This window comes from Ricinus communis, chromosome 8 (assembly GCF_019578655.1).
Source record: "Ricinus communis isolate WT05 ecotype wild-type chromosome 8, ASM1957865v1, whole genome shotgun sequence".
In the NCBI taxonomy this organism is placed as follows: domain Eukaryota; kingdom Viridiplantae; phylum Streptophyta; class Magnoliopsida; order Malpighiales; family Euphorbiaceae; genus Ricinus; species Ricinus communis.
In genome coordinates, this window is record NC_063263.1 from 18274823 (window position 1) to 18297973 (window position 23151).

The following is a 23151-nucleotide window of genomic DNA, read 5'->3' on the forward strand; positions in this document are numbered from 1 at the left end:
AAAAACGTCAAACTGTGTCTAGAAAATAGAAGAAACAGAAAAGAAAACAAAAATTAAATTAAAGTAACTCAAAATGACTTTTCGATTAAAAAATGATAACCAACATTTATACTTTTCAATGTCAGCCTTCTCCGCGTGACGAGATTTACAAATGCATGAAAATCAATACACATTTTGAAGAGGCGTTGCAACTTTCACACAATACCCCCAAAAAGGTCCCATAATTCCAACCTTTTACGTAAAAGATACCCGTAATTACAAGACAACATCAGGGGTATTACGGTTATAATAAAAAATAATTTAGTAATTAATTTACTAAGTCCAGCCTCCATAATTAATTTCTCTTTTTTCTTTTTTCTTTTGCCACTTCTTCCACGTTCAACACTTGAATTTTCTCTCTCAAAACGGTCCAAGGAAATGGAAGAAATGGTCGCCAATGTGTGCCCGTCAACGGTCTCTCTCTCTCTAATTTCACCATCGAAAACCCTAAAACCTTAAGAAAAGAAGGCATTGATCATCAATTGTTTCGTCTTCCGTTGTATCATAAGAGAGAAACTGAGAGAGAGAGAGAGAGAGAGAGAGAGAGAGAGAGAGAGAGTTACGACGCAGTATGGTGGTGATGATGATGGATTCGGTACTTGATTTTTTAGTACCGTCATGGTGGGAGATCAAAGTGACGGTAGCTGCTGCGGTTTTTGTTATGAGTTCGTATTGGTTCTTTTCATGGAGCGGAGGAGCCGGTGGCGGAGATATTGATGGTGGTGGCACTGATCGATCGCAGATGTTAGAGAATTCCGGTAATTCTGGAGATGGAATTGATGATAAATTCAAGGTCAATTTGGTCTTTCTGTATTATTTTTTAAAGTTCCTTTTCTTCCTTACTTGCATAATGTGGACGATGAGTGTCAAAAGTTTATGTTTTTACTATTTTGTAGATTTCTTTTTAGTAAAAAGTTTCTATTTAGCTTTTAAGTTTATATGACTAAATGACTAATAGCTTTTACTTTTGAATATTGTTCTAGTATTTGTTCTCGGTTCATGCTTTACTATATATTTCTTTTAAAATTTAAATTTGGAAATAATTACTTGATTTTTACATCATGTGATTGAGGATAGGAATTTTATACGTGTTAGTTCTTTGGTCTGAAAAAGCATCTATAAGTAATTTAATTTAATCTGAGTATTACTTGAAGCTAGAAAAGTAATTTAATTCAATTTAAGTATTATTTGAAGCTAGGAATAGTAACTTCTGGTTAGATGAATTTACTTCTTTTTGCGCTGTTGGGTTTTTTATTGAATCTTCTTTTGGCAAGCCTTACTCTGCGCGTGGAATGTTCATAGCAGTTTGTTGGCTTTTCATGGTTGAGCATTTATTTTTGAAAATGAATTAGTAGTTTGAGACTTTCAGTTTTCACTAATTAGGACTTGGTTGAACTCGAATATAATCCTGTGGTTGTTGAAGTGATTTTTCAAGGAACTTGAGAGATTAAAAATCCTATATGATATATTAGTCATATTCTTTTGAAAAGATCAAGCCAATATACAGTTCATGCATGATGTCTTCTTATTGTATATCATCATGTTATTCTCGGAGCTGTTAATGTTACCTGCTATTGGTTTCATGGAGTAATTTTCCACTTCTTTGACATGCAGTTCTGCACTTATTTTGTAGATGGGCCAGTTGAAAGGAGATCCCCAAGGCAATTCTGCATATATTATCAAGGTATCTTTGGATCATGACAACATTTTTTGTTCCATTGTATATTTTATAATACAGAAGATTTGTAGGTTATGAGTTTGTTATCAAACATATATGTTGATGTTATATGATATTTCCCTGTGCCAATCTTTTTGTATTTCAGTTGGAATTGTTAGCAGCTAAGAATCTGATTGGTGCAAATTTAAATGGAACTTCAGATCCTTATGCTATCATTACTTGTGGTTCAGAAAAGCGGTTCAGGTTATTTGACTTGTTTCCTTTTTTTTTCTTTAATTGCAGGTTTTGGCAAAAATGAAATTTGGAGAGATTAATTTTTATTTAATTCTGGATTGAATAACTTAGATGCTCCTTCTAACTTTTTTTGGTCAATTTCTTGACTCCTTATATAGGATATTCCTACCCAGTAAACTTTAGAGCCTTATTTTGTAATTCAGGTTTCTTCTTCTTTAAGGATTTTTTCTCCATTCTTCTAATTATTATTATTATTATTATTATAGGGAAGCCTTTGGTACTTCGGTAGGGCTACTCGACCTTAAAAAAAAAAAGGGAACCCTTCTCCTATTTCTGCATTTTATTCTCTATTCAGCCCACGGCAGTTGTCACTTATTTTTAAGAAAGAAATTATTGGGGCATTATTTCCAATAAAATTTTCTGTTCAACAAGTTAAGAGAGCCTTTTTATATAGTACTCTTGTAATTTTGTCCATTGCTTGCTCTGTTGATTAATGAGAAATGAGATTATCATGAATGGTTTTTTATGAAGAATGTTTCTCTTCTCTCATTCTGTTTGAGTTAATTATGCAATCAGTTTCGTTCCTCTTCAACTTTAATGCTGCTTCAAAATACCTGATACCAAATTCCTTATCCAGCCTTCTTCTACATCAGTTCGCATGTGCGCTTTAGATTTTAGGGATGCACATGTGTATTAGGTGGTCTGTTTACAGCTGAAGATGTAAAAGTGATATCAGCTAAGCTAATAGTTGCAGTTAGATAAGATTGTGAAGTTGGAGGTATTTAAGCATGTGGTATCTGAGATGTTAGTGTTTTTAGATGATGAAATTATGTTAAGTTAGTATTGGCAATATTCTGTTTATAATTTTGATAACTGGAAAAATGAGCATCTTAATTTAAAAAATGAAATGTATAGTTAAAGAGTTTTTTTTTTTTTTTTTAAGTTTTAAACTATCACAGAATGCTTTTCATGCTTTAGCACTGATCCAAGGAATCCCACAACTTTATATTGCCTGAATTTTTACTTTGTTACCGCAACAGTTCAATGGTCCCTGGTTCAAGAAATCCCATGTGGGGAGAGGAGTTTAATTTTTCAGTTGATGAGCTTCCTGTCCAGGTAACATTTGTGAATTTGTAGCTATTCATTAGCCATTATGAAAATGACTGTTGTGATATTGAAAATTGGACATTTGTTGGGTCCTTCCTACAGTGAAAATGTTTAGCAGCAGTCTATTTGGTAGTCTAACTGTGTGTAACAGGCTGCCGTTTCTCTTTTATTCTGTTCTCTAACACCTTTTGTGAATTAGTGGCCTTATATTCCAGATTAGAGATTTTGGCTGCTCAATTTAAACCTAAGCTATTTGATGTACATATACAAATTCTCTGATGAATTACTCATGAGCACTGAGCATATGCAACCTAAGTGCAAAAGAAGGGACTTTTTACATGTGAGGAAATACAGAGTTATAAAACATCTAAGAAAAGGACCTTCTCTTTCTAATTGTAAAGTAGAATGAAAATGGATGGCCACATATTACTGATTCAAGCAACCACCAAACTGCACTTATTTCTTTTAGTTAGGTTCTGAAGCGTGTAGATTGTCTAAGCATGCTAACGAACTGTCAAACTATACCAAGCTAGATAGACTGCTATTATCGTTATGAAAGACTTCTTTTATTAAGATAAGATGTTGTAAATTGAAATTTACTTAGAAGTAAATGTACTTTATGTAATGTACATGAAGATTTCTGTTGCTAAAGTTTTCATCCATTTTAAAATGGCATGTGTTTTTAAATTTTTTTATTGCTATTAACAGATTCAAGTAACAATATATGATTGGGATATAATTTGGAAAAGTACTGTTCTGGGCTCTGTAACTGTTCCTGTTGAAAGTGAAGGTCAAACTGGTGCAGTGTGGTACACTCTAGATAGCCCATCTGGGCAGGTATTTATCTTCCTAAATTGCATTTCAAATTTTAACTGCTAGCTGCTTTTACTGTCTTTTGGACGTATTTTTTTTTGTTTCACATGCAATAGAAGCTAATATATTATAATTTTTGTCAGGTTTGCCTCCATATTAAAACAATAAAGCTCTCTGTAAATTCTTCCAGGTAGTCTTTTAGTCTATTACTTTGCGCTCATTGTCATTTTTCTATTTGACACAAAGCATACAGTAACAGTATTACAGTACCACAAAGCCATGCAATTGCTGGCCCTTTATTTTTGCAAATTTCTATTTATGCAGAAAAGCATTGAAGAAATTTTACTATGTTTAATTTAACCATCCATTTTGCATTACTTAATAGTTTTACTAAGCAAGCAGTTATACAAGTTATCTTCGTTGTTTCCCTTCAAATCATCTTTTACATTGAATACCTAAAATGAATATTTTGGAACTGTTTTTATTTGTATTGAATTTGTTCAAAATTTTGTTCTTTATAGGGCTATGAATGGATATGCTGGAGCTAGTGCTCGCAGAAGAATTTCTTTAGATACACAGGGCCCTACAGTGGTTCATCAGAAACCTGGGCCTCTGCAGACAATATTTAACCTCCCTGCTGATGAGGCAAGATGCATAAACTCATTTGTTTTGGGATTTCTGTATCTTTTTCTTTTTTTATTAAGAACAAGTGGTCTTTAGTTGCTCTCCTATAAAGTGTCAATTTGCAAACAAGTCCTTTTTGGTTTTGCTTTCCAGCATATTCAGTTTCTGGCCTAACAAACTGTTTATTTCAGATTGTCGAACACAGTTATTCATGTGCACTTGAGAGGTCATTCTTGTATCATGGCCGCATGTATGTCTCTGCATGGCACATATGCTTTCATTCTAATGTGTTCTCTAAGCAAATGAAGGTAGCTTATCTTCTTCATTCATCATATGTTATTTTTGTACGTTATGGTGTTTTCTATTTCACAATAATACTCTAGAAACAAGTTAAAAGCATTAAGCTGCAAGGTCCTCACTAGCATACTATTATTAACAAAGGTTTATAATGTTCATTTTTATTTATGATTTATATATTTATAAGGTTTAGGCTTTAAGGATGTGACTGCAAAACCACGTAAGGTGATCTTTATTATTATGTGCTGCAATCTTTTGGAAGAAAGATTATAGTTGCATTGCCTTGCTGCTGATTTTGTTGTCTCGCAAGAGCTACTACCTCCTTTGCTAGATTTGACATTGTCAACCTCCTTGAAGCCGAACCACATTTACCTCAGCAATTCTTGAATGCCAATCGAAATTATTGAAACACACTCACGTGCCTAATTTTACTGATGATACGCTGTAAACGCATTTGATTTCTGCAATTAATCACGCTGAGTAACACAAGAGAGGACCTTTTTTTTTTTTTTCCTTTTCACATTTTCAACACATTATCATGTTATTCAACCACTGTACATAGAGAAAGGTAGTAGAGTTGTAATTTTCATTTTATGGCTTTTTTGAATTCTGGAAGTATTGCATGAAATTCACTCTTTGACCTGTGAAATATTTGCTTCCTTTTTGGGAACTGCATACTCATGGATTTGCATGCCATTTATTTTGTTCATAAGTTATTAAGAGGAGCATATTATGGTAACATATGTTTGGCAGTTAATGAGCCTCTCTGGAGAACAGGCTTCTTACCTTATGTTGAGATTTGTAATTTTGTCAAGCAAATTATGCTGCCAGTTTTTAAGACATAGTTATTAAAGGCGTGACTGAGGAGCAAGGCGCAATAGGCATTGGCCGAAGCGCCCTATAGGAGAAAGGCGGGCAATGTATAAAAGGCGCCTACTTTCAGTTTAGGCATACACCTTTTTACAGGGACAAGGCACAAGAAATGCACCTCTTTAACTTTCAATTTGTCGCCAATATGCTGGATACATTTTTGAAAATATTGTTTCCTCCATAAAAAATTATCAAAATGTCATCAGACAACAACTAATAGAGGCACGTTTACGATCTGCAAAAACTGGTGCTGAGGCGCCGCAAAGTTGCTCGAAATACTGTTCTGTTCGTCAGAAAGTCGCCGAGAACTAACAGGAAAACCATTCCCATAATTGGAGGCGACTGATCCTCCCATTTCTAGCCTCTGCTCACCTCAAATCTGTCTCTTCCTGCCTTGTTTTGGGTTATTATTCTCTTTTGGGCTAGTTCCTCTCTTCCTTTGTCTTGACTGTTACATTGTTTAATTGTTTCTCAGAATCAAAAGCAGACTCAAATCTGTCTCTTTAAGTCACTAGCTTAGGATTTGATATGAGCAGATTAAAGACGCATGAAACAAAATTCATTATGATAATTGGAGCTAAAATGAGTTCTGATTTATTAAATTAATGACATAAATTGTTTAAGAAATGCCAAAAAAAAAAAAAAAAAAAATATTTAGTGGCTAGTTTTTAAACCTTAGATTGATCTTATTGAGTATGTTGTACTTAACTTGTAGAGAACTAACATCTTGAACTTTTTTATGGAATCAGGTCTTAATTTTTAATTCTTCTTAATCTTGTTATGCTTGAGCCTTGCATCTAGGCTCAAGGACCCCGTTGTGCCTTAAAGCACCTTGCGCATTTAATAACTTTGTTTTAATTCAGATGTGGTTAAACTGCTGGTGTGGAAGCCATTTACATATCCTTAATTCTTAAATGGAGAAGCTAGATTCATTATATCAAACAAATAATTTCGTTCATTAGAGGAATTCCCTTTTTTCTTTTTTCCTGAGACAAAGAATACCTCTGTTTCTGACACTCTTTTATTTACATACTGCAGGTGATTATACCTTTGGGAGATATTGATGAGGTATGTCCTTTCATCATGTTTATTTTTGTGAAATTCCCTTGGCTAGTAGCTATTGTAGACTTCTCTTAAGGGGCATCTGTGATCTAGTATCTTGTTGCATAAATACACGTTACATATATATGCATCAGAATGTGCCCATTAAATGTTGTACTCAAACAGAAGCAATACTTGAGAGATTTTTCCACGAGACCAACAAGTTCTATAATTAAGCTTAGCTTGACATTCTTTAAATATTTACTGCAGAATATAATATGAATTCTCTTTTCATTTTTGAGTTTAAGTTGATCAAGGCTAGTAATAGTTTCTTTTATTTTGTATACTATTTTGTCTCGACTTGACAGTATTTTATTTACAGCAAATGTCAAACTATAATATTCTGATTCAATTATGATCTAATCTAATTATTTTTTATGATTAATGCTGATTTAAAAGGAAGAGGTTTATCTTTAACAGATATATATGAAAATAACTTGTTCGAATTAATTGCAATTAGTTTTAAAATAATTGGATATTGACATATGTCAAAGTAATAAGTTGTGCTATTTAATGTTATTAGTTTGATTGGAATACTTCACGATGAATGATAACATGGAGGTTTGACTTATTCAGTTATTTAAAAAATTTTCCATGTCAATGTTTAGCATGCTCATGCTGTCATATCCACATTTGGGCATCATAGTGCGCCATGTCTAAACACACGAGGTGATGCCGTGAGAAGCTTATTTTTCTCCTTTTTATACTTTTTGTTTTGGTTTGTGCAGATACGTAGAAGTCAACATGCATTCATTAATCCTGCCATAACAATTATTCTTCGGATGGGTGCTGGTGGGCATGGTGTGCCTCCGTTAGGAAGTCCTGATGGTTAGTGGATGACTTAGTTATCTAAATATTGAAAAGCTCCTATCCGCTTGTCCTTTGGATCTTGAAGCATGGGTTTGCAACTTTGTATTATAGCATTTCAACATTTTTCTTATTGTTTTCAATTCCCAGGAGGTTTCGATATCTTTTAAATTCTATACCTCTACACTTCTTATTTAGCTTATGCTTTTGTTTTATTACTAAAAAATGGGGCACTAAATCAATGTAGAATGTCCTTTAAATTTTAGTATGTTGATCTCTTTGTTTCAGTTAAGCTTTGTTTCTTCCATAGTAAAAAATTGAGAAATTCATAAAAAATAGAATTTACATAAGAAAATTACCATTTTTTGTGGAGGGCCCTTAAAAAATATTTCAAAATTATTGGAGTTATTATTGATTCATTTTCTTTAAAAGTGCACGCTCAACTTGTGAAATATTGGCTTAAATGGCCACTTCGCATGTTGTGATCGGGCTACAATAGACGACCAAGTAACAAACTTAGCATTCAATGATCTTCTTAATTTCATTAGAATTTTACAACATTTTTAGGCTCCCCAGAATATATTGGGGCTGCTAGATTGTTAGGACAAGGCTATGGAGGCATCAAATGTGGTGGTGGCGGAGTGCAGCAGCACGAGCCCGAAAACTAGCTAACAGAGGTTAAATACTTGTTTATGAAAATTGCTTTTTTAATTGAAACTTGTAGAAAATGAATCACTTCTTGTTACTTATTTGCAATATGGAAATCAGCAGGAGATTATTTTACTGGATATTTCCATATGTTGGGAAACTAAATTTATTTAAGAAAAATAAAAAGCCATGAAAATGTCTGGGTTGAGGTTCTGTATTTTCCACCGTACTTGATTAGAGAATAATAGGACACCAACAAAGCTTATAGATAGTGGCACTCACCATGATTGGTAGTGGCCAATGGCAATTGAAAACAATTAGTGGATGTATAATAGGTTGCTTCAAAGTTTACTTCTTGTAGGTCCTTAATTTGTTCTCCATTTCTTGTTGCTTAAGTTTTGTTATTGTCTGCCCATTTAAACTACTTCTTTTCTGATCTTTTACATTTCTTATATGAAACTGTGCAAATATAATAGAACATAGATTATTGCATTGGGTTGCACTCAGTAGAAAACTGCTGCTTGAAGCTTTTGAAAAAATGCATCTTCTAGTTACAGTTCGTGATTGCATGTAGCTTTATATGAATCAAGGATTTAGTCACTATTTTGGTTGCCCTTTTTAGTATAAATGCTCTTAGGATTATCCTATTTGAGTTATTCTTTTATCACTAGCTTTGTCTTTGCCCTGTCACTATTCTAGGAATTTCTTGCTTGATACGCTATCTAATGGTGATTCTGCTTCTTCAGCCTTTCTCTTGCTAACAATTATAGACATCCTTGAGTCTTTTTTTTTCTTTCGTTCATTTTTCTCTTTCCCTAATTGTATCCTTTTAAAGTACTGAATGAGCTAGTGATCTTATGGAATGGTAATTGGTAGCATTCACAATCTAGAATGAATTCTATTCTCATCATGAATTTAATTTTAAAGGTGTGTTTATATTGTTGTTATCCTTCGTTGCCATTTTTCAGGTAGGGTCAGGTATAAATTTGCATCCTTTTGGAACAGGAATCATGCCTTAAGAGCACTACAGCGTGCAGCAAAGACTTACCATGATATGTTAGAAGTTCAGAAGAAGGTAATTTTCAGTAGTGACAATGTGAAAGAAAAGGCCAAATAGATCATATCTAGAGCTTTTCTTTTTCCTCTTCGTTTGCCAGAGTCGAATTTGTTGTTTCTCTCTCACTTCTTTTATACTTTTGGAAATTCATCTCATTATCTTTTGTTTAAGCTATTTCTATGATGGAATTACAAGCATGAAACTTAGGCATAAACTTCCAAATGTAAACATGGGTAGCACTGTCAGTTGGTATCTTATTGATAAACTTTAGTTTTATTTACAAGAAAGAAAAATTAAGGGCATGCGGGCTGGCTTGGGCTCCGTTGTACATCTATCTTTCATTTATCCTTGAGCTTTATGTTTCATTGTTAAGAATCTCTATCGCACCATCATTGGAAATAGGTGATCCATTAGATTGCTGCATTGCATTGCTTGGCCCATGCAAGGGATCTTCTATGGCTAATTGTGCAATACTTTTCTTTATCTATACTTGTAATTGGGATTTTCTAGTGAGTATGTTCCATATGAATCCGTCAGTAGTTGGCTGTTACAAGGCAAGGATATTTAGCTGATAGTACTTTTAGTGGATCTTGGAATGGTACAGTTTTTGCTTCCTTTAATTTGTTGATCCTGAACAATGCCATACTTTCCTGTGCTATGATCTGATTTGTACTACTCTTGCCATTTCCTGCAACCTCCTTGAACTTTCTCATTATTATCCAGGAGAGAGCAGAATCAGCATTGCGTGCTCATAGTAGCTCTATTAGAGGTGGTATCAAGATTCCTGATGATATTGTGCCCAAAGTTGAAAAGCATCAACCTTTTATCAAAGAAGAGGTTCTTGTTGGTATACACAATGTATGAAAAATCTACTGTTTCATCCTTCTTATGCTTTGTCTGATTACCTTGTTGCTGTTGTATGATTCATTCCATGTTTATTGCAGGATGCATTTCCTTGTACAGCTGAGCAGTTTTTTAATTTATTGTTAAATGATGGTTCTAAGTTTACAAATGAGTACCGTGCAGTTAGAAAGGATACAAATCTCATTGTAAGTTGAAGATCATCCCCAAAAGATTATTAATCTTTACTTTCCTGCATCTTCCATTAGGTGGTCTTCTTATTATTCTGCACTTATAATGTACAAAAAAACACAATGCACGTAATTGCAGAAAGTGATGGAAACATGTGTACCATAATGAAAATTCATTAATTTCCTAAATTTTGGAGAATTCACAAATGAGTTTAGTACTTTCCAGTCCAAATGAAACTGATATTTGCCACAAAAATGACTCCCCAAGTAGAGCTAGTTATGAAGATTTTTTTTTCAATTAGTATAATTTCATCTTTCTAAGGTATAGGTCTGAACATTTATCACATCAGTAATTCAATAAGTTAGGGTCAGATAAACAAGGTTCTGTTTCCTCTTTGTGTGTGTTTATGGCATGTGTGTGCAAATGTTTCCTGTAGGAATTAGCAGATTTAGCTGCAACATCTCGTGATGATATTAAGATCTTCATGGAAAAGCAAAACTGGAGAGCAAATTGAAAATAATGTTCAATATGGCCTTAAAACAACGGATTGCCTTGTATGGAAAATTATTATAGGCAAAACCCATTATTTGGTCGCTGAACTATATAAGCTTTTGGCATTAGGTCCTAATAATATCATTGCGGTTTATATGTTATTTTAACTTCTTATACATTTGCACTTCAAATCCTTTTTTTGACAGAAATGAAAACCATGTATTACATGAAAAAAGTGCTTTAAGATATCCAATTTTCTAAAAAACAAAACTATTCTACCCTTTTTAAATATTCTACCTTTTCTTCTCTTCTTCAACTTGACCTTTTAAATCCCTAATTGCCTTCATTTGTAAACTCAGTTCTTTTCCTGTTTTTTTCTTTTTTCATTTTTTGCTACTATTAATCACATGCAAGTGAGGTCAGTAAATTACTCCTCTTTCTCTTCCATTAGAACAGAAAAATTCTCATCCCTCGAGTCTTCTTTTTAGTAGCAATAAATTCTCAATTGTAAGCCTAAACTCTTCAATAATTATATCCTTCATTGACTTTCTCAGTCTCTGATCACTACCACCAGCAACCACCAGCATATCCCTTCCATTAATTCTGTCTCCGACTGACACAGCACTCTTCCATAATTAAAAATTTAAAAGATAAATGAGAAATTGAGTTTCATCTCCTAATATATCACATAAATGAAAATCACAGAGAGTTAAGTGACTTTCTCAATCCCCTTCCCTATGCTTTTCTATCCTCGAGCTTTTTTCTTTTTTCAGTTGCTGCATCTTTACTCTTTTCTGTAGAAAATCAACACATCTACATTTCTCCTTTACTCTTTCTTCAACACAAAAACAATGCAGTCTTCTTTTTATCGCAGCTTTTTGCAGATTTCCTTCATCCCACAAAGAAAATCATAAGAAATAAAGAGATTGAAGAGAATTCAGTATTAAAAAAAATATGACAACACAAATAATGCAATATTACCTACCAAAGGATTCCGTTATTGAGTTCATGAAAAAATCTAATGCTGACATTTGGGCGATTCTGTTTTTTGATTCAGCAATTGTTGCTGACATATTGGCTCCACTGAAAAAGCAGTAGTCATGATGAATCCTGCGATGTATTGGTGATGAGTATATAATGCAGTTTGAGTAGTAAAGTCTTGCGCCATGAACCCATAAGCAGATAATGAGTAAATATGCTGAACTATTTGATGATTGTGATGGGGATGAGATGAGAGAAAGTGGTGAAGGAAAGATTGAGTGGCTTGGTGGAATTTTTATTTGAGAATGAGAGACTGGTGATGTAGACGGAGAAGGAGAAGAATTTTTTTTTTTTTTTTATTGTCTGAGAAGAAATTTAGGTTTGGCTTTGGCGATGGAGCAGGAAAAACAGTGGTGGCAGCTTTTTTCTTTCTTAAATAATTTTTTTAATGTTTTTTAATCTCTAATAGAACTGCATCAATCAATATAATATCATTTTAATTTAGCTGCTAAAAAAGTCTTCATTCATGACGAGAATAAAAGTCTTAAGGACGATCTAAATCAATAATACTATTAGGATCCAAAGCCAAAAAATTTATAGTTCAGGGAGCATCATTATATTTAGCTTATCTTGGTATTAAGCTTTTGGTTTTTCTTTTTTCCTTTTATAAGTTTTATTTCCCAACTCTTGTTTTTTTCTTTTCTTTTCTAAAAGAAAAGGATGGGGAAAAGAGGAAAGGATTCTATTTAGAAGTTAAAAAGAAAAAGGAGGGGGAAAAGAGGAAAGGATGCTATTTAGAAGTTACAGTAATTGTAGATTTTTGGAAGGCATAGCTTTTCTTGCAAGTATCTTCTGTCAGAATTTATATTGTGGCCATGTTATTAATGCATTGAGGTACAATAAGTTGAAGTGAAAATAGGTTTTGCTTTTACATGTGAGACGCAATCTCTTAACTCACAATTGATGCTGTATGCTTTTCTTTTTAAGCTTGTCAATCTTCCAGCTGTAGAGCATAGTTAGAAACCGACCAGATGTTCATGTACTTGGGAATTGCAATTATGATTTCTGAAATAAGGAAAATTGTGAATTTTTTCTTACCTTAGTCTTGCAATGGGTTTCTAAAGAGGTACCTAGCTTGAGTCAAGACTTAAATCAACTTTTGGCTCCAAGACATACATAAATATAGTCAAAGGGTAGAAAATTAGAAAATGTATAGACAAACCAAATGGGTTTCAAATTTATTGTTAGAGGCCATTATCTAATAACAAAAAATTGGATGTTAAGAAAGAGTTTAGACAAACTCTGTTTTTATAATATTTCCATAATTTTTCTCATGCAATAGATTTAACGTCTGCTTTTTTCTAATGCCACACATAGCGGTTAGTGGCCTTAAAGTATGATAATGTTATCGGGTTATTGGATATATGGATATTGTTTGTTTTGATGAGCAAGTTTCTTCGAGTTAATGTCTTTTGTTCATAATTCAACTAACAATGTACAAATTATCTATTAATGCTTCAAATTCAATGTACTTACCAATTTATGCTATTTCCAGATGGGACAGTGGCATGCTGCTGATGAATATGATGGTCAAGTGAGAGAGATAACATTCAGATCTCTATGTCATAGTCCCATGTGTCCACCAGACACAGCAATGACCGAATATCAGCATGCTGTTTTCTCACCAGATAGGAAAATACTTGTGCGATCTCTTGTCCCGTGCTCTAACCTAAAATATTTTTATTTATGTTAATAACATTTACTATCTTCATTTTTATTGCACTTGTCGTTTTTCTTGTGAACATGCTTGGAAAGAAACTATCTGCTTCTATTGTTTCTGCAACTTGCATATATTCATTGTTTTCAATTTTGTGCCCCCTTCTTAGGTGTTTGAAACAGTGCAAAATGCTCATGATGTTCCGTTTGGGTCTTATTTTGAGGTATGTTGAATGTCATTATTGGCAGCTGTGTGGGTTGTTTAACATGTTATGGCAAATAATGTTTAGTTTGTATCCTGTATCTGAGCAGAAATTTAGATTTGAGGAGACTTTATCAGTTGATGTATATAGAAGAAGCTTATTAGTTGATATTTTTCTGTGTTTTCCTGCTACATCAGGTTCATTGTCGCTGGAGAGTGGAAACAACTGGTGAAAATTCCTCAATAGTAGACATAAAAGTGGGTAGGTTAATCACCCCTATATCTCTTCTACTTAAACCACTAATGTGTTGATTTCCGTTCCTTCTACTGTAATTAAACTTGTGCATTTTTTAGTCTTATCTACTCTGCTTTTCTTCATATATGCTTTCTTGTGTGTGAAACATGTTTCATCTACTGGTTTTATCATAGAACTGTCGAAAAGTGGGACTGCAGTTTATTATCATGAAAGGCAATGAGAAAAGATGATGTAAAAGTTCTTCACAGTATGTCTTGTAGGCCCCTTTACATGGATCAGGAATTTGCCCACTGAACATATAGTTATTGACTGCCTGATGACATCAATAGTGTCCTGTCTACACTATATATGATCTCAGTATTATTAGCTGTGTTATTATGCTGCAAATAGATTCCTAATATGGTGCAATTAGGTTTATAATCCGGCAAAGAAAAGATACTGCAGAATTGATTCATCCTCCAATATGCAGATTCGGTATTTCTGGTGTGTAAATTCGGTGTCATTTTTTGTCTCCCAAACATGTCAACTTTCGATTGCTGAAATCATTTGGCTAATTGTTTTGCTAGTGATCATTTCTATTTTGCTTGTTGGCTTGGAATTTGCTGATCATTTAGCTTTTAAAGATTTCTTTTTAAATGTCCATGGGTTTTGTTCACTATAAGAATCTGATAGGTGCATCTGTATCAACCATATATTGACATGGCAGCAACCTATGAAATATTTATTCACTTTGAATTTGCACACCCGCATGTATAGAATGTTAGATACTAGCCTATGTTGACTTGCTTGAATTTCTAATATGCCAAGGTGCAGTCTGACAAGAAGCCAGAGCTAGCGCTGTTTTTATCTACATGGGAGCTCTCTTATAAATTGTTTTTTGGTTTGAACATGTTTACGTTTGTATGAGGTTTAGGTAAACTTTTGAAGTCTTAATCAGAAGTGTCACAAGAAGCCATAGATAAGCAATTGTTCCCTAACTGTATCCAAGAGGTTTAGCATTAGTTAATTTGTAATGTATATATAGAGTGACGCAAGTGTGGTTCTTGTAATGCTTTTGCTCTCATCTTTCATTGTTACCGGTCTGAATCTATATTTTTTCCTTCAATAGATTGGTCGATATCTTAACCTCACAATTATTGCAGGTGCTCATTTTAAAAAATGGTGTGTCATGCAATCCAAAATTAAGGCAGGGGCAATTAATGAGGTTCGTTCTTCTTTTGGGGAGTTTTCTGTTGTTCACAGTTAGCAATTCGTTTGATGTTGATTAAACTTTGATTCTGCTTTACATGCTCAAAATTTCCATCTTGATGTTTATTATCACCTTGTGTAGTACAAAAAAGAGGTGGAGTTAATGCTAGAAACAGCACGCACACATATCATATCATGTAATACCAGCAGAGAGGATGAGAAGCCTTCTTGCTCCTCCATTGTAACACAAGATAGCAGTTTATACGCCAGTATTTCAAATTAATTTATTTTTTTATAGTTGTTTTTCTTTCTTTCCTTTTTTTTTTTTTTTTTTCCTTTTGTCCTTGTATTTAGAGCCGCATTCCCTTGTGGCAATAGGTGTAAATCTTGTGTGCTATTTGTAACTTCACCCTGTCTCCATTTTAAGAGAACCAGTGGTGTGGGTACTTGTATGTTTTATGGTGTAATGGCAATCTCAGGTTCTGAATAATCAATTGCTTCTAGGGTTTTCTGCCCTTCATTGGGCTGTGGTGAATGCAAATTGCACTACAGCTTCATTCTGGGAATTTTTCAAGTCATTTGTCCTCCCAATTTCATGTTTTTGCGTAATTATCCACTGGCTTAGCAAGGGTCACGACTCTCTGCATTATATCTTTTCCACGAAACTGGATGATCTGTTTTGGACAACAATATTTAGCAGCAGTCTGTAATCGGACCGAGTCAAGCTCAACATCAACAAGTTTAAGTTTGGTTCATTTAATATCAGCGGAGGCTTGAGGACGATTTAAGCTTTTACAATAAAGTTTAAGCTTGACTCGTTCCCAAATAGTTAGGCTTGCAAATAGCTTGAACTTGGATAGAATTTGATTTATTAAATAGTTGCATAATAAGAAAAAGATATTACTAAAACAACATGAATGATGAAAATAAAGACCAATAATGCACAAAAGATTGCAAGGAATCATACTAGATAGATTACAAGTCTGTATAAATATAAATGTAAATTCAACTCAAATTTTATTAAAAAAATCTTCTCAAAGAAATCATATGGTCCAATACCAAAATTTCATTCTATAGACTCTAGGATTTGGATTGGACAAATATGAGATATCTAAGAACTAGAGAGCATGAAATTGAAAAGAAAACATTTTATGTTAAGGTTAAGATGTATACAATTTTGCAATAATATGATACTACCGGCTATATTCATTTAGAGACAATGTCCTTTTTTCTTTTCTACGTTAGTGCTCAATTAGTCATGACCTATTATATATTAATTAAGGTTTTGATAATATATAATTTTTTCATAAATTAGTATAATTAAAAGATGCATTTTAAATATTTTTACCGTTATAAAAACTTAATTAAACTTTATAATATGCAATAGTTTATAAGTAGAATAAAAGTTGTAATAATGACTTTATTTTATTTTATCTAATTTCAAAGGTATTCATCTTATTAAATTGTTGTAGAATATATTTAGTTATTATTTATTATTTTTGTTGTAATTCTTACTAATAGTAATAACTTTATTTAAATGTTGTAGTTATAATAAGAATAATAATAATAATTATTATTATTAATAACTTGTATTCAAGCTCGAACCTAGAAATGAGCTTGCTCACGAGCCTATTTGTCAAGCTTATAAAAGAGCATATTTATGAATTTATAAACAAGTCACATTGCGAGCCTGTTCGTGAGCTACTAAACTAGTAGATTTGCAAGCTAACGAACTAAGCTTTGTCGAGCCCGCTCGTTAAGATTATCGAACTCGAAATTGAGCTTAAGCTCGGCTCATTTAAGTTAATAAACGACTCCGAATGAGCTTTTTATCGACCTGAGCTTCGAATAGGTCACGAGATGCTTGCTTCATTTACATAGAAATAACAATTTGACTAACAAATCATTATGGTGAGCATGAGTAATGAAAATTCAAATATTGAAAAATTTTCGGTACCAAATTAAGCTTTGAAATTTTAAAAATTGGATTTCTAGATCTATGAAATAAAATCTCTATTTTAAACCATTTTAATTTTTCGAGGTAATTTAATTTGAAAATTCGAGTACTAAGCACTTAGTAGAAAATGGCACAAGGAAAATATATATATATATATATATATATATATATATATATATATATATATATATATATATAATATGTTGAAATGATACTAATTAATTATTCAGTTAGTATTAAATAATTTGGATAAGATTTGATTTAGTGAAAGTCAAATAGTTAATTGATATTTTCAGTTCTAAATATTTTCAATAGACCTCGAGATCTTCAAGTCTCATGCTCAATCTTTGACATTTTCATTAGTAGAGCTCAAGATTTTCAAGCTTCATGCTCAATCCTAAAAATTATAGCGGTAATAAACCTTTTAGTATGCCACCACCTTTTACTGTAAATTTTTGCAAAAAATCCTCACACCATCTCTATCCTTCACTCTCCAGAATGGAATAAATTTTAATTTGGCTCTAAAATTTTACAGTCGGGTCTAATTTGGCTCTTTTTTTAATGGGCAATTTAATTCCTGAACCTTTTAAATAGATTTAATGTGCCCATTTTTTAAGAGAGTGAAATGCACACGCTATAGAGTCCAATTGGGCATTAAAATCTTAATATAGACTCAATTTAGCCACCTAACTTTTTAAAAATAATTTGAATTGTAATTAATTTAATTATTGAATTAGTTGGTAGAAATTATGTAAAAACAGATAAAGTAGTAATTATAATGGTGTTGGATTGTAAAATCTCATATATGTTTTTATTTTATAGTAATAATGTTGGTAATTTTTTATTGATTTGTGGAAAAATAATAGTGATGGCGCGGAATTAGTTTTTATATTTTATTATTTTTTGATAATTTAAAAAAATTATATTTATTTATAATTTTTAACCTAAAAAACGAATAGAGTTAAATTTGGTCCTTTGAATTCAATTTGGCCTTCAAACTTAGCAATTAAGCTCGATTTAGATTCTTTTTTCGCTCTTCAGACAATGCACTCACTTAGAAGAAAGGCTAAATTGAACCTATAAATTTACCTATTCAAACAATTTATGAGTTAAATTAGCAATAAATTTTAAAAAATCAAATTGAACCTGACTGCAAAATTCAAGAGCCAAATTCAACCTTACTCCAAAAATTCTTTTCATCAAATCTTTTTTTACTTCCCTTCGGCAGGGTATCCTGGAGGACTCATAAATAACAGAGCTAAGAAGAGTGAGGACTCTAGTGAAAGCTGTAACGAGAAAAGGCAAAGGAGCGCTGAAAGAGAGGGGATTAGAGAAGATGCAGATAGAGATTTGCGAGTGTGAAAAACTTCATTCTGTGAAGGGAAATGCCCCTCTCAAAATGGAATAAACTTTTGCGTATCCTTCCTTTACTTTTTCCCTTGTCCTTTTTTCCTTTTCAACTGTATCACTTCCTTCTACAATAAATTAATTCTGCCTTCAACCAAAGCAATTAGTCTTGAAAATGATAATAATAATAACTAAAAGATAAACCAACCATAAGCAATTAATGCACATCTCCCTTGTGATTATTTGGTACTACAAAAATAAGTTTCGTAACACACAACACTATCCACTTAACACCAGCACCAGTAAACAGCGTATTAAGCGAACAAGTCAACACAGCACAAGACCATAGAATACTTCATCTACGCTTCGGCAATGCAGGGCAACTGAACAAAAAACAACACGCTGGAAAAACCTATTACGCTTAAAATATTACAGTGACCAGAATGGCTGGGAGAGGATATTAGCTAGCCATCAGAGCTGTAGGATGATTCGCCTGCTGACCAGTTCTCTCTCTGTTGACGCTTCATCTCCTCATATGCCCATTCAAGACCAGGACAGTAATGGAGAGGTGGATTAAATCTGATATCGTTTATGTCATCTGGCAAGAATGCCCCATTCTCAATAAGGAATTTGACTGCTGCTTTCTTCCTTCCTTTTGCTGCACTATGAAGCGGTGTCCCTGTAAAAGTGAAAGGCATTATATAGGATTCAAGAGAGGATCGGAGCCAATGGCCTTTAAAATGCTAAAATAAGTGGTAAAGATACTTACAACCACAAGCGCCCCAAGTCCTAGCATCAATATCAGCACCACGCTCGAGCAATTCATCCATAACCTCAAGGTGACCTCCCTCAGCAGCAAGGTGGAGAGGGGTCGCCCCTTTAGATTTGGGACCCCATGCAGGAACATTAACATCCATTCCTCGATCAAGTAACCGCTTCACCTGTAAGCAGCAACATTTCAATCTCAAATGCACAAGCTCCTAGAGAGTACCATTATGCAATTTGTTGATAAAAGAACCGTGGTGTACATCAACCAAGATTTACACAATTATAAAAGCGGAAAAAATAACCAAAATGGTTGATTCATATCATAACTATAACCTACAAAGTGCAGAGCAAGCATCCTCAACTCAACTCAACCCTCACAAAACCATCTGTCCAAGCATATAAACAGCTTAAACATATTGATAAATTCTAAAAAATGTAAAAGGTTTCCCCTGATTAGCCATAAGATCTTTGTGCTTACAAGCGAAGTACAGAAAAATTGCAAGAGATTAAATCCCTAAAAACTCAATATACACATTAATAATGGAGTGATTTGTTTCACCAAACACCAAGAAGCAAAGCAATAGTCACAAAATAAAAAAACCCCAAAAAGTTGTAGACTATGTAGCTTAACAAGATTATCCTCAAGAAAGGAACAGCTTTTCCCTGAAAAGCCAAGACCTAAATGCAGTCAGAGAAAAATAAAGCTTTGTTACCTTGACATAATACTTAAATCTGGGAAAGAAAGTCTTCTTGTAAATATTTCTATCAAAGAAGACTAACTAAATCGCCTAATTCAAGAAAATAGGCTTTTAATATCTAGGAATTTTCTTATTTACGAAGTGTTTTGATTTTTCAATAGATGTTCATATACATTTCTAGATCTATAATGACTGGAACGTTGGAGCGGCATGATAAAGATTCCAGTTTTGAGTTTTCCCTTCATTCAAGTCTTTGAAACCTCGTCCTTTTTCATAAAGAGTATTCAGATAATCGACTTATTACAAAAAAAATAAACCTCTGTCGTGTTTTGCAACACTGTTGCTTCCCGCTATCTGTAGCTATTACCTGACTGGTACCAATTGGCATGACATTTTCCCAAAACAAATATATAATTTTTTCTTTGTAGTTGTTGGTAGGGACTAACAGCTTCTCATTTTGTGAAATAACCAATGACAAACAAGAACTTGCATCAGCCAGATGCAAAACTAAAAGCCCAAACAGCAACAACAGCAAAGTAAGAAAAATGAATAACAGTGTTGAAATGGATTGTAAATTCAAATACCAAACAACCCAAAGCTTCATTAATCTGCATTTATTTGGTTCTTACTTATTGCTTAAATATCTTCCTACCTAAATATTTTCTTAAGTCTGATTATAAGTACTGATTTGGGAAGCCTATGAGCGTAGTTTTCTTTTTCATCTTCTTCGTCCCTTCCTCTTTTGTTCTTTCCTCTCACTTCTCCCCTTTCTTTTCCCATCCAGCTAAAGTAACCCAGGGACAGGTCAACTTCAAAAGCAGCCATTGATTTCTTTCAACTTTTTTATTCTATGCAGCTTCAGTTCAATTTTCAGAATCTAAGACCCTGAATCTTACCTTGAGATTTTCCCACCAAAAAAGATGGTAAGATATTTCCTGCATTATTTTGTTATAAAGAAAAAGATCCTTGCAGACCTTGAGATAGATTGCTATGATTAGATGCATGCTCACAAATTATGATTAGATGAGCTGATATTATTTGAAGTATGTGTATGTTGATCCTCAAAGAGCTCCTCTCATAAATAGTTTTTTACGTGTTAAAAAGCAATTACTTGAATAGAGAATAAACTGCCTTTAATTCAGTTATGTATCAAATAATTCATCATAAGAAGAAGGTGAAGCAAATTTCAACAAATAAGCCTATAAAATTCTTAGGCAAAAAAACTCATCTAAGAACCTTTGAAGGAGATAAAAGCAAATATAACAGAGTTGTTAGCAGCTCTTAAAGGTGACAGTAACACTTAAGGCTATCATCATGAAACGCAAGGAAAAAGACGATGGATATTGCAATCTGACTAATGTCTTCTTGATTTTGAATCCACAAATGCTTCAATAATTGCAAGTTACAAACAAGCTGATATCTTCAAATATATATGGTGATTTGGCGGCTAAATGAACTTTTCCTAGACCAACCGAGAGAAATCAAACAACCAATAAATTGTAGAAAGTAAAGAACATGTAGGTTAACATGATCGCACTCAAGAGGAACAAAAAGCCTCTGGTTTTTCTTTCAACATTTACTTGAAGTTTTACAAACTTAGTGGGCATGTCACCTTCTACAACAATTTCAAGGCATTGGCTTGTCATAGATAATCAAACTTACGGATTTTACAATATTTTCAAATTGTTGCAAAAAGTTGGTTATTGGAAATCCTTGAAACTGAAAGCCACACAACTTAATTGATCAATAAATTAAAGGCTTGATTAGATAATAAATAAAATACAACGAACATTAAATATAAAATTCAACTGTTACCTCTTTGAGATCGCCTTTTCTAGCACCAATATGAAGCAAAGTCCATCCTCTATCATCTCTATCAACTCTTGACCGAAAACTCAGTCGTTTTGACAAACTACGTCCCAATACTAAAGCAACCGAATCCGATGCTTCTTCAAGCATCATCCTATTTCTTTGTTTCTTTTTTTTTCTCTTCCTTCCAAATTTTATCAATCGAAATATCAAAATTAACGCTGTTTTTTAAGAATTAAAAAACAATAAATATTAAGAAGGAGAAGAATTAACAATAACGAGGACAAAATAGACCACAATTTTACATGTTCTATCTATTTCTTCCTGTTCTAAAGAAATTTAACGAGAAGAGTGATTGGCAATGCAGTAAGGAGCAAAAGGATTCAAACCGGGACCGAAAACACGAAGATTTTGAGAGATCGAGATGGAGACGACGTCGGAATTTGAACAAATTATAAACATTTCTTTACTTTGGATACAGCCAAAAAGAAAACAAAAATCCTAATTTGAGTACAATAAGGAGTCGATTTCAAGAAAGTTGTAGCGATCAAAGAAACCCTGGTCTGATGTGAAGAAAATTTTGAGGAAACATAAAGAAACGTTAACCCTTTCAACAAACCCTAATTCTTGAGATATGAGAAAATTCCAAAACTTTGCAGAGAGAATTGGCGGTGGTGTTTGATAAAACGGCGGCCAGGCATGCAAGGTTAAATAATCGACACCCAATCTCCTAATGGGCTAATGGGCTCCAGTGGTCCACTCCAATTCTCAATTTCTCATTGATAACGATAATTTTTGGATAAGATTGATTGGGTATAAGTTATTACATGCTAAAATAACAGGGTGAACTTTTTATTTCTATTTTTAATATCTAATAAACTAATTTTTATATTTTAATTCTGTTAAAACTAACTTTAAAATTTAATCGTTTTGACAAAAATATGGTTCACATCTAGCAATTTTTGCTAAAAATAATTTCAAATAGTATGGAAAGATCTATTTATTTTGGCGTAATTCTTAAAAAAATTATGAATTTTACATTTATTATCAAATTTAACACGTAATCTTTAAATTTTGTAATTTCAACACCATTCAATTTTAGCATTTAATAAAGTTATCTATTAAATTTGCTAATTTGGCGTGAATTCTGACAACAATAAAAAAGAACCAAGTCAATATTAGAGTTATTATTCGTTATATTATTAAAATATTATCATTTAAGCGATATTAATATGTCAACATTAGAACATAAATTAATTTTTTTTAAAATTTAAAATTTTATTAATTTTATATTCTTAAAGAAAAATATTTTAATAGTAGAAGTGCTAATTCAATTCTTCTTTTACGTCATTTTGACAAATTTTATTGATAATTTAAACAGAGGTCAAAATCGAAATCAATATTAAAGCTTGATACTAAAACTGAAAAAT

The 23151-nt window shown here is 32.8% G+C and overlaps 2 protein-coding genes across 8 annotated transcripts; one reads left to right on the top strand and one right to left on the bottom strand.

Annotated features, from left to right (window-relative positions):
• Positions 1–347: 347 nt before the first annotated feature.
• LOC8272158 (BAG-associated GRAM protein 1) lies at positions 348–15720 on the top strand. Of its 7 annotated transcripts, none has more exons than XM_015727043.3 (18): positions 349–832; positions 1673–1723; positions 1863–1960; positions 2992–3067; positions 3767–3895; positions 4015–4061; positions 4393–4516; positions 4687–4803; positions 6701–6730; positions 7492–7591; positions 9187–9293; positions 9999–10133; positions 10220–10324; positions 13336–13482; positions 13667–13720; positions 13897–13960; positions 15097–15158; positions 15285–15720. In XM_015727043.3, exons 1-18 carry the CDS (start codon positions 611–613, stop codon positions 15423–15425), a joined length of 1809 nt encoding a protein of 602 aa, XP_015582529.2. In that variant the 5' UTR covers positions 349–610; the 3' UTR covers positions 15426–15720. The 7 variants fall into 7 exon arrangements, with proteins under 7 accessions (XP_048233852.1, XP_015582529.2, XP_048233851.1 ...); XM_015727045.3 differs by having other exon boundaries at positions 589–832; positions 1654–1723; XM_048377897.1 differs by having other exon boundaries at positions 663–797; positions 1654–1723.
• Positions 15721–18656: 2936 nt separating this feature from the next.
• Positions 18657–22413, bottom strand: LOC8272159 (phytochrome-interacting ankyrin-repeat protein 2). Its single transcript, XM_002531851.4, has 3 exons — positions 21728–22413; positions 19216–19387; positions 18657–19125 (listed from the first exon to the last, which is right to left on the bottom strand). The coding sequence occupies exons 1-3, from the start codon at positions 21872–21874 to the stop codon at positions 18911–18913; spliced, it is 534 nt and encodes a 177-aa protein (XP_002531897.1). The 5' UTR covers positions 21875–22413; the 3' UTR covers positions 18657–18910.
• Positions 22414–23151: the final 738 nt, after the last annotated feature.

Coding starts and splice junctions, on each gene's coding strand:
- LOC8272158 (XM_015727043.3), top strand. CDS start 611: ATGGTGGTGATGATGATGGATTCGGTACTTGATTTTTTAGTACCGTCA. Junction 7,592..9,186: donor TCCGTTAGGAAGTCCTGATG/GTTAGTGGATGA, acceptor GCCATTTTTCAG/GTAGGGTCAGGTATAAATTT. Junction 9,294..9,998: donor TGTTAGAAGTTCAGAAGAAG/GTAATTTTCAGT, acceptor ATTATTATCCAG/GAGAGAGCAGAATCAGCATT.
- LOC8272159 (XM_002531851.4), bottom strand. CDS start 21,874: ATGATGCTTGAAGAAGCATCGGATTCGGTTGCTTTAGTATTGGGACGT. Junction 19,388..21,727: donor GAAAAGGCGATCTCAAAGAG/GTAACAGTTGAA, acceptor TGCTGCTTACAG/GTGAAGCGGTTACTTGATCG. Junction 19,126..19,215: donor GACTTGGGGCGCTTGTGGTT/GTAAGTATCTTT, acceptor TCACTTTTACAG/GGACACCGCTTCATAGTGCA.